The sequence below is a fragment of the Centruroides vittatus genome, unplaced genomic scaffold (genome assembly GCF_030686945.1).
Source record: "Centruroides vittatus isolate TY-2023 unplaced genomic scaffold, ASM3068694v2 scaffold_712, whole genome shotgun sequence".
Lineage (NCBI taxonomy): Eukaryota > Metazoa > Arthropoda > Arachnida > Scorpiones > Buthidae > Centruroides > Centruroides vittatus.
Genome location: NW_027122715.1, coordinates 849,011 through 861,291, shown reverse-complemented (window position 1 = coordinate 861,291; position 12,281 = coordinate 849,011). Strand labels below are relative to the sequence as shown.

Genomic DNA, 12,281 nt, shown 5'->3' with positions numbered 1-12,281 from the left:
CACAATTTAATAATCAAAATATCTTCTTCACACACACTGGGGTGTATGTTAGATAACTGCAAAACTTACTTGAGAATCCAGCAGTTTTAACCTGAGGAAGGACACGGAAGGCGTCCGAAAACGTTTGTTAATTTGAATTGATTATTTTCATACCAGTCACAGGCTCAAGTAAGTTTTGCAGTTATTTAATAATCAAAATCAATAAAATTAATAATAATACAAAAACTTTTTAAATTAAATGTGTGATTTTAAATTATATATTTAATAAAATAGTAAAAAATTACATTACTACACAAAAGAATGAAATGCCAATGTAACATCAAAAATCTTTCTAAAAATTATTTTTATGTCTAATTAAATAGGACTATTGTATTCAAACCTGTTTAAAATTTACATGCATATTTTTATTATTTTCTTACATACTTTTTAATAATTGGAATGTTAAATAGATGGAAAATTTCTTTTCCTACTTTTATTGTCCATTAATCATGACACCAATCTGAACAACTGCATAAACTAAGAATAAAAAGCTGTTTATTTATTAATTACAAACATAAAATAGATTTCCTTACTATTTATGAATGTTTTCTGTTTACATAACAAACGAAAAATATATATTTCTTTAGTGTTATATTTTATCTATAGGGATTTATTTATTCATTCCTTTTATTTATAACAAAATTTTAATAGAAATGATTTGATTAATAAGAAAACCAACCTTAAGTAAGAAATCTGAAAATTATATTTATCATTTAAAATTTGAAACTTATGGACAATGACAAGGTTAGATAATCTTTTATATAACTGTCTATATGTATTCTTACTATTAGGAAAAAAATTTGCTTATGTCGATTATTATTGATTAATACAGAACTTGTAATTTAGATTTGAGCAGAAACAGATCTGAAATGCAGTTTATCTCTACACAACATTGTTATAACTGTAATAAGTGTTTCAGTTTCAAAAAGTGAATAATTTGAGTCATTCTAAACTTTCAATTCTTCATGATACCTTCTCAAATTCCATAAATTAAAATATTTTTTCTGTTTATTGGAGTCAAAATATATCTTCATAAACAATTCACATTTTCAAATATTTAAACAAATTAAAGTAAAAATAAATAAAAATTTTTAAAAATAAAGTGATAGAAATACTATGCAGTTTGTTTTTACAATGCTCTATTAAGTTTAAATAACTTATCATTATATATTTTCTAATAATTTTCAATTTTATAATATATTTTCTATATATTCTATTCTATTTTATTTATTAGAAACTGTCTAAAATCTTTGGACTAAACCAGTCTAAATTGTAACTTAAAGGCCAGTTTTAAGAAAAATATTTAGACTAATATTTCAGCTTCAAAAACTCTATATTTCAAAGTTTATATCATCCAGTTTGTTAAAAGAGAGTCCAAATCATATTTCTTCGTTAACAAAAATAACCTTTGAACTTGTACCATATTTAAAATAATAAGACCACATTTGAAATTTGTTTTAGTTTTTTAGTTTCCTGAATTTAGCATTTTTGTTGTTATTTTATTTCTTTTTTGATAAAAATATTACAAGCTTAATAAAAGCTTGCTATATTATTCAAATTTTTATAAAATAAAATAAGTAAGCTTATTATTTTATAAAAATTTAGTTTCATTCTAATTTACTTTAATATTGTAATTCAAATATTCTAACAACTGTTTTTATTTTCTTACATATATCATTTCTGGTTTTGATTAGAATGATTGGATAGTTTGGATTAGATTGTTTTTGCTATCATTATTTACTGAAAATTGCTTATATTAATGTAAAAGTCATGGAACTACATAAAATCCTATTAGAAGATAAAAAGAATTTCTCAATAGCTTAGAGAGTTAGATATGTTATCTATGAACATAAATTAATATATGGCTTAGGGCTAAGTTAGGGCAAGAACACATTTGTTAGTTCTTGAGTTCTTTCTTTAGATATATGTGTAATTATCAAGAATTATACTTTGATGTTACTTACATTATTTGAATAAACATCTAAAAATTATTTTAATAAACTTCTTATGATTTTTTTAAAATAACTGATTTTTCAATTTTCATTCATTCTTATTGAATATTTTCTTTTTGCAAGCATATTTAACATGTATAAAGTTTTTATGTCAGAGAAATATAATTGCACTGAACATCAATTACATGTGTACATTACAAGTATAAAAAGTAAATAAAAAAACTTAGCTCTAAATTGGTTCATGGTTAAAATAGATAAATTTTTAGAATAGAATAAAATGCATTAATTTTACTTAATTCTAAAAAATTTAACTTTTTGTTTTGCTCTTGCTTCACCTCAAAACTGTGTTTTTATTGTAATTATTAATTGTATTAATTATCTTATTTATATTTGTTAATTCATTTTAATTTGCAGTGATACTTAATGAAAGGAAAAAGTCTAAAAAAGCATTTTATAAAAATATGGAATGCCGCAAATTGTAAAATATTTTAGTGAAATAAAAGATGGCAGTTGAAAGTTATGCATTAGTAGTGATACATAGTGATCGTAGTAGGATACTCTTCCAAAATTTATCCATAAAAATTATTCTTTTCTAATTTTTATGTGATTTAAACAAAAATAATAAAACAAATTCCTCACTTTATAGAAATCTTTTACAAAAACAGTTTAACGATTTTGAGAATTATTTCTTATTTGTAGATCTAAAAATAGAAATAAATTCTTTGAATTCATTCAAATTTAATCAAAAATAGCCACCACCTTTTGGTTTGTTTTATTATTTTTGTTTAGATTAAATAAAGCAATCTAATAAAATGTCAAGTAGCATGTAATTACTTGATGTCTTATCCTTAAGATATAATTATTTTATGTTTATAAATTTAAAATTATAATTATTATTTCGATTCACATACTGTTTCATTAGGAGTTTTGAAGTATAAAAACATACGTCCAATTAACACACACCAATATCTTCTAGAATGACCATGCTTAACCTATCAACAGAAAATAATTGATTTATTGATTAATTATCAAATATAAACAATAATTAAAGGAAGTTTATATTAATCTGCTAAATACAGTCATAAATAATACATTCCAAACAAACTTATTCAGGTTTCTGTTTATTATTACTGACTGTTTGAATTTGAACTTGGACCATTTAAAGCATACTTTGCCTGGATATTTATAACATTACTTTAATCACATATAAACATTTTGGCTACTTATGTTTTCCCATATTTAAAAAAGATAAGTTTATCTGAGTATTTTTTTTTATTAGTGAGAAAAATTATTCTCATTACAAATTTAATTAATTGAAAAATTAAAAATATAATTAAAAAATGCAAAAAACTATACTCAAATACATCATTTAATATTTCTTGGAAATTTTTAGACTGCATAGAAAACAACTTTCTCCAAGACAAAGTAATAGTTTGTAAATATTTAGAAAATAGGTATAACCTCATTTTTAAACTGATATTCTTAAACTTCATATAAAAATATCAAATCTCATACAATCAATAATTAGTCAATAAGAACTAACCATTTTATTTGAAATATCTCATATAATAATATTTTAAATAACTTCTTTATAAATTTTTTATATGATATTTAAAAAGTAAATACATACTTTAATTATATAAAATTAAATTATCATGCAACCAAAATTTTTTTCCTGCGCAATTTCATATCTACAGATGATTTTTAAAAATGTAACATTATCAATATTATAGTTTGTTGATAAATGCATTCCATACTTATCACCTTAACGTGTTAAAAGGGTTATTTAATGTGTTTATTTATGTTGTGTATTAACGTGTTATATCTTAGAATTTCTTAAAGAGCACACCTGCATATAATTAGATAACTCGTCCTATTGTTGAATATGTATATTCTTTGTTAATCCATTAACTAGTTAGAATAAAGTTTGCTTCCATAGGGATAGACAGACATGTGTCTTTGCATCTCTTATTTCCATAACAAATCTCATCAAAATTCACAATATAATTTACAATTAATTAAATTAAGATTTATGAATTTGAACTACAAGATTATTTATCATTTATCAGCAACTTTGATTTAATTTAGATAATTCTACTACAATGCAATTCTTAATAAAATTAATTTTGTTTTAATATTAACCAGATATTTATAAATAATTTTCAAATAGAAAAAAACAGCTTAATTAGGATTACCTAAAAGTTAAAAGTATTAATATTAAATCATTTTGTATAATTTATTTTTTCAGAATTTTATAAATTAAACATTCAAAAAACTCGTTTTCAAAAATATTTGAGCCAACAAATTTTCAAAATAACTGTGTAAGTACTGTGCCATAAAAATTTAAAAGCAAAATATGCTGTAAATGCTAAATATGCTGAAAATTTCTGGATTTTGGAATTGGGCTAATTAAGTTAATTTAAATAATTCAAGTGTATCTAAATCCTTGAAAGTCTAAAAGAGAAAATTAAATCTCATTTCAGCCTGAAATTTTATCAGATGTATCTAAATTTACCTAAAATTATTTCAAATTTTCTAATTGAAGATATCCATATTTATATTAAGTTCTAACCTGAAAATTTTTTAGCAGAATATTTTGCACATTTAAACGAGATTAATATAATACAATAAATAGTTACAATGAAATTTAATAATTTATGATATACAGTTGTCCCTTGATAGTCCGACGTTTTGTAATCCGACATGCTCAGTAGTCTGACGCACCTCCCGTCAAGGTCACCATAGTCCCCGTCCCTGTTACGTGTCTCCTTGCACAGAAGCATGTTGCGACATGAATTTCCCCACCCAATTAGTTAACCGAAATGGGTGTTTCATTTCCATATTAACCTAGGCAGAATTTTACACATAAAATGTAAAAATATTGTAGGCTACTGCTAGCAAAACAATGCCACATATATAATCACTTTCAGTAATCCAGACACTTTGGTAATCCAACACCCTTTTGGTCCCATACCTGTTGGATTATCAAGGGACAACTGTATATGGAAAAGCTGTTGTGAAAGTTAACTACAATACAATTAAAAGCAAAATTCTTTTAATCAACAAATAAAACAAATAAAACTTATTAAATAATATATATATATATTATTTTTTTCACAAAAACATAAGAGTCATTTAAAAAAATTATTTACCTTTGTTAACCAGCCCTCTATTGTTGGCTTATTGTCTTCTTTACTAAGAAGAAGACGTGTTGCATTTCTCCTAAGAACATTTTGTAATACTAGAAAAAAAATTTTATATTCAAATTATGTATATTTATTTTAATTTTATAATACAAAGAAAATAAATATGATTTTTCTGATTCAACATTGCTTCATATTAAGAAATATTATAATTATAATTAATTATAAATTAATTTGATCAGAAAATTTTCATTATTTTTTATAATTTATCAATAAATAAAAGAAATAGTTTTGTTCTTTTTAAATTCACTTTTTATCATGAAGAGACTGTCAGGTGTGCCAGGTTGTATATCCAATTTTTAACAATTTTAGAGAAAAAATCAAAAGAGTTTGAAGTCAATTTATGATATATTGACCTGATTTTTCAATGGTAACTTCTCTTCATAAGAGGTTTTCATTGAAAATCTTTGTTGTTTCTATAACTTCCCTCATTTATCAGTTAGAAGAAAACTGACATATGACCTTATAGCATTGACCTGACAAGATACTCAGTTATTTTGCATCAAGCCTACGATAATGACTTTTTAAAGATGATAATCTAAAAGTTTTTAAAAGTTTTATCTACTAATTTAAAAATCGACTTTTTATTATTATATTTAAAAATTGAGTTGCAATAATTTTGAATTTTAAATAGCATTGAAACTATATGTTTTAATGTTATCGTAACTTATATATCCAAAGCATACTTTATTTTATATCATATAATAAGTATTTCTATTTCAGCAGAGAATATTTAAGAAAGTATTTCGTGTATTTAAGCTATACTGCACCTTTGTCAGTCAGCCCCAAAATTTTTACTGTATTTTAATAAAAAAAATAATAATAGTAATAGTAATAATAATTATTATAATAATAATAATTAACAAAATTATAATGTAACATTGTCACAATGCCAGGCTGCAATTTTTGTTCATGTTTTTAGTTTATTTAATTTAAAATATATGCTCTCAACTTTAGTAGTGTGTTGTCCCTATACACCATACTTTTCCTGATAACAATAGTCATGCCAGTCATCTATCTAATTCCCTTTGAAAATTTTCTTGTGGAATTTACTGTTTAAAAAATATTCTGCTGCTGTGCCAAATCTGGAAACACTGTAAACTATCTCATAACACAGTTTCACAGTTACTTTTTTCCCACATGCACATGCAATTATTTTGTTTGTGCACCTTACAATAATTGGTTTAAGGCAGGTTCAAGATAATGACCATAATAGGATTTGGAGATAATGATATTCCATAAAGAACAAAAATGTTGACATATTAGTTTTTTAGTTTTAGTTTAGAGAAATTTTAGTTTTAAGGTAGAAGGGCTTGAGATTATGTGGGTGTTCTAGAAGTTAAAAATATTTTTGGATAAAACATGAAAAATTACTATTGTAGAAGCAGTTACCAAGCTACTTCACTTGGCAGAAAACAACAAATGTGCAAGTGATAATGCAGTTGAAAAGGAGCAAGTTGAAAATTAGAAGACTGATTATTCAACAAAGTGAAATAGATTCTTCTAAAAAGGTTCAAAGATCAGAACAGGCTATTTATGATATTAATAATGAAAATAAAAATAGTGACTCAGCACAAAATTCTAAGTCAAAACTAGGCTTATTTTATGAAACATGAAGAATAGAAAAAAACACATTTTTATACAGTTTAATACAATATATGAACCTTTAGTTGAGTGTTTAGATGCAATTTCATCTTACGAGAAAGGGTGTGATAGCAAGACCATTATAGAAGCATTTAGTTTGTTTTAAAAAAAAATGACTGATTTTACAATGGTCATTTGTTTCCAAATAGTTCTGCATTTTTTCAGTTATGTTGAAAGCAGTGGCGTAGCGTAGTGGGGGCGGCAGGGGCCGCCCGCCCTGGGTGGCACTTTTAGGGAGCGGCAAAATTTCACAATAAATAATAATATCATCTTGTAAAAATTTGAACCTGTACAATACACAATAATGATGATCTTGCTGAAAAGTTCTTTAGAATTACTGTATATATTAGTCTTTTAAATTGAGATACCTAAATAAGGAGGCGGCAAAATTTTCTTCTGCCCCGGGCGGCTGACAGCCACGCTACGCCACTGGTTGAAAGTTTCTCTACAAAACTAAAAGGATCAACTTTAGATATTGTACAAGCAGTTGAAATGGTGTCTCATGTGAAATCAGTGTTAGAACAGTCTAGAGAAGATAGTCAGAATTTCATTTTATATACAGCAATAGTATATAAGATCAGAGTAAATTAATTTTTTAATTTAATCTGAGATTCGAGACAATGGCTAATAATGTGATTCTATCTGATTCCATTAAATATGAGCTATGAATTAAATGAAGAAATAGAAAATGAAATTTTAAATTATTTTGTAAATGATTTGCCATGTGCTGACTCTTTTAAACATGAAATAAAACTGTGGGAAAGAGTTTGGTGTGAGATGGATGATAAGTCTGATAGTATAAGATTGACATTATCTAATAGTAGAAATTGTTCTAAATGTTCCCAAATATTACTAAAGTTTTAAATCTTTTATTAATACCAATAACTTTATCTGTGGTTTTTAACTTTATTTGTTATTGAGACACGTACAGTACATGATGATTTACAAAACAGTACAAGTGAACAGAGATTTAACACACTGATTTTGTTAATGACACATAAAGACATTGATGTAAACTTAGATAAGATGACAGATTTGTATGCAAGAAAGCATCCAAGATGGATGTTACTTTTAAATCCATTGAAAATAAAAATATTTTTTTTCTGATTAATGAAAACCATATTTTTATATACATCACAGTTTTGATACTAAAAATAATCAATTTTGGATATTGATATTCACATGAAGCACATCCCCTAAATGAAATTTCCTGTCCCTAAAGATGAAAGCTTTAGACCAGGGGTTGCCAAAGAGGTCAATATAACATTATTAGGGGGTCGATTATCAAGCTTAGGCTAAGCACAAGGGGGAGCTAAGGATCAAGCTTATCCGTCTCACTGATTGTCAGTTACAAAAATTATTATTAACAAATATACAATAAATGAAAACAAATGCAAAATTAAAAGAAATGTATTAAAATAGTAAGTGCTTTGTTTTGCTTGTAACAAACTTTTTGGTGGGGGGTCGATGTGAGGTTTCAAAAACTTGTAGGAGGTCGATGATCAAAAAAGTTTGGCAGCCCTTGCTTTAGACAATGTTTTAAAATAAAAACTCTTACTTCTATTAAAAAAAAAATTATAATCACTTTCTAGATTTTAAATTTTTACTTATACTTCAAATTTCTACAACAAATAATTTACATCTTACATTTATCAAAAAATAAATAAATAAATAAACTTTAAAACCTACCTTTAACCCATTCTTCCATTGTGTTTATTGAATCAGCAGTTAAATAATATGTGCGTTTTCCAGTAGATATCTAAAAATATGTATAAAATTTTTATGAAAAGAATATAATAAAATTAAAAATTATTCTATAACATATAAATATAGATTTGATATTATACATTAAAATTTTATCATATATTTATTACATACATTTATATTTGTAATTTGTTTCAAGTATTTGTTTTAAAATTTTTTTTTTCAAAAGTAAAATTCATTTTGGTCCAATTAGTTATTTTAATCATCCTTCTACAAGAAATCTTTATTAGCTATTTTAAGATAATTATTTACCTTAAATCAGTATTTTTACTTTTAATAATATATTATATTTTTCTCTTATAACAAAAAACGATCTGGTATTTAAAATTCAAATTAATAAATAAAAATTATTCTTTTTATTATTAAAAAAGTAAAAGGTTGTATTTAAAAGCAAAAAATAGGATTTATAATATTCAAGGCAAAATAATTAATAAATTTTTCAAATAAGTCAATACTAGGAAGTAATGAAATAATTCTGCAAAGAAAAAATCAATAAAAAAGGTGGAGCAAAAATCTCACTCAACTGTTGTTAAAATGAGAAAGAAAATAAAATGAATTATATCTTCAATAAAACATAATTACTGTCCTTTTCTTGCATTATTTAGAATTTATTGATAGGCATATATATTAACTCTTTATTTATGTTACGCAGATAGAAAAGAGATAATATTTATGTCATCAGTTCAAGTTATGTTAAGTTTTTCTAATCCACTTTATTCATTCAGAAATTTACTGGGATTTGCAAGTTTATCAGTACTTATAGAGAGACAAGAAACTTGTTTTAACAATGTGCTTAATTTATCAATAGCATGCTATTCAACACCTTATGGAATTAATAATAAATAATTCTCAAAGTAATAAATCACCTTTCTGTTATGCGATTTAATAGTTATACAGTGGTGCCTCATATAACGTACTTAATCCGTTCCAGGTGCACGTCCGTTAAGTGAAACGTCCATTATATGAAACGCATTTTCCCATAGAAATACATGTTAAAACATCTAATTCGTTCCGCAGCATAAAATAACCGTACTGTATCATAAAAAATGAACATGGGATGCGTTCTTTTATTCCTCTGCATAACTCTGCGCGAGCGACATCCATTTAAAAATTCCTGCGGAACGCGTTCCTAAATTCCGGTGGGAGTGCATGCCGTCGAACAGCAAAAACGATCACTTGTAGCAGTAGTTTACGATGGAAAGCAACATAGCATCCTCCATGGCTCAGATAGTTTCGTTTCCAGTTCCATTACGTGGTTTTATGAATGAGACTTTAGAAATTGTGAAAGCACGAGTTAGCGCACGCGGTGATGTGTCTGTATGAATTTTTTTTCAAGGCTATTTTGAATGCTCTTTCAACAAGTAATCCATTTTATGGTTAAATTTTACAATTGGGACCCTTCTTTTGCCTTTTAAAGCTCATATTTTAGAATTATAGATTCCTCCATCACAATACTATCGATAGTGCGGGCGCAGCCATCTTTCTTTCTTTCACCGTCGTTTCTAAATGCCTACAAACAGCAGCACACTCCCGTAGTAGCGGAGATGCATTAAAGAACGCACCCATGGAGCAGTCACCAATTATGCTGGAAAGTCCGTTGTTCGCAGTGTCCGTTATTCGAGGCGTACATTATACGAGGCACCACTGTATATATTTTAATTAAAAAACTATCAAAATCAAGAAAAACCTATACAGTAAAAACCTTGCTAAATCAAACTGAGTTAACTCAAAATTGTCTACAGGGTCTGGCACAGTATATAGGATTTTCAATATAATACAGTCTCATTAAGTTAAAATTGTTAATACTTTTAACTATCTTATTTTCCCAGATATCCTCTATCCTTTGACAGGTGATCTTCATTTTGTCTTACAGAGTTCATAACAATTTGCTATTGCAAATTTCCATGTTATCATCAAAAAAGTCCAGTACCCTAATATTGTTAGATTTAAAGCTTGTACTGTATTTACAACAACATTATTAATAGGTGGTTGTCTCTTTAATCCGAAAACATTCGGTAGACTAACTTACAGCTGAACAGGCTTAAAACCTTTTTAGTTAAGTTAGTCTACCGAATGTTTTCGGATTAAAGAGACAACCACCTATTAAACATATATACAGCAACTAAACAAATTTAACATTATTAAGTTCAAAACATAGCAATAATACAAGATTCTTTGTACCATTAGCGATAAAAGTAAATCACTTATCTCATGCCAATCAATATAATGATGATGTCATGGAGTCAAATTTGGTATAATGCATAAAAACCCAGACTGTATCAATCAATTCGGTATTCAAACACAAATTCTGGAAAAAAGTTGCCCAGTGCTTGACTGAACAAACTCAACCCGCTAAAACAAATTTCTGATTAAAAATATATTTTTATTTCGTCATCCATAAAAAATTTTTATGATAAAAATAAAAAATATGAAAATATTGCTGATACTTCTGATCAAGATCAACAAAAAAGTGCAGATGACAATATTTTGTAAGAAGAAAACTCCCTCATTTAACTAAAATTAATGTTAATGCATAATACAGTACTTTTAATTGTGATTGTTAATTAATTATTGATTGGAAATAAATTATTGATTACTTTAATAAACACATTTCTCTTAGTAACAGAAAAGAATAGTATAAATTTGCTAACTTCTGGAATATAACCCCATGTTTTGCATTAGTCCTTTGTTTCGTATGGCACAGATTTGCATAACACGACACTTTTCCAGATTGTAACTACTGTGTTAAATGAGGGATACCTGTATATACCTGACATATATTTCTAATCAAATATAACAACTTCTTATAGTTAGATATCTGTATAAATCCAAACTTAAAGTTAATTAGTAGAATATATGTAATAAAAAAAAATTATACAACTATAACATAAAAAGTTTTTATATTTTTTTTAATTATTGATTTGGAAACATTTTTTATTTTATTTTGTTACTTTTTATTTAAACAAAAATGTAATACAATACCTCAAATGTTGCTGCACCTTCTGCCCTGTTAACCCTGCATACTTCATCTAAAATTATCTGCCCCTGGGGTTTGCGACCGACATCGTTCTATAAAATATATTATAAATTAGAATAAAATTAAATTAAAAAATATATAAATAAATATATACAGAGAGAACTTTTATACAACAAAAATTTGCTAAAATAAATAAATACTTTCCCCTGGGGGTGTGTAAAAAGTTGCATGAATGTATCAGTTATTTATGTTTATTCCCATATTCTGGAAAGCACTGTCATGTGCATGTGCGAGTTTCTACTTGGAAAAATTTGAATGTTATTTGTTTTTAAACTAAGTTGTTCTGTTTTTTAAATTGTTAGTTCCATTCTGTGTTTAACAGTTGTAAGACAAAGATGTCCATTTGAAAACGAAAGTAAACATTTGTTTGAGTAAAGTGTTAGAATTTATTTGCTGATTTTGGGTGTTGATGTATAGCAGGAGTTCTCAAAGTGGGCGATACCGTTCCCTGTGGGCGGTGAGTAAATCTAGGGGGGCGCTGGAGGCAGGGTACTGAACGGTGACCAAAGGTAAAAGTTGGAGTATCTAATGGGTTAGGGGGCATTGGGTATAACTTTATGGAACAAAGGGGGCGGTGGATCGAAAAAATTTGAGAACCAATGATGTATAGTATTTAATAAATAAATAAATAAACTACTGAAT

At 26.3% G+C, this 12,281-nt stretch overlaps 1 protein-coding gene across 5 annotated transcripts in view; it reads right to left on the bottom strand.

Moving 5' to 3' along the window:
- Window positions 1–12,281, bottom strand: part of LOC136989618 (uncharacterized protein CG43867-like) — a 209,499-nt gene that overhangs the window by 59,962 nt on the left and 137,256 nt on the right. For all 5 annotated transcript variants that reach the window (XM_067287836.1, XM_067287838.1, XM_067287837.1 and 2 more), the window contains 4 exons: window positions 11,585–11,671; window positions 8,528–8,597; window positions 5,144–5,232; window positions 2,903–2,983 (listed from right to left, as the gene is read on the bottom strand). In XM_067287836.1, coding sequence (XP_067143937.1) covers window positions 2,903–2,983; window positions 5,144–5,232; window positions 8,528–8,597; window positions 11,585–11,671 — 327 coding nt within the window. The remainder of the gene's footprint in view (window positions 1–2,902; window positions 2,984–5,143; window positions 5,233–8,527; window positions 8,598–11,584; window positions 11,672–12,281) is intronic.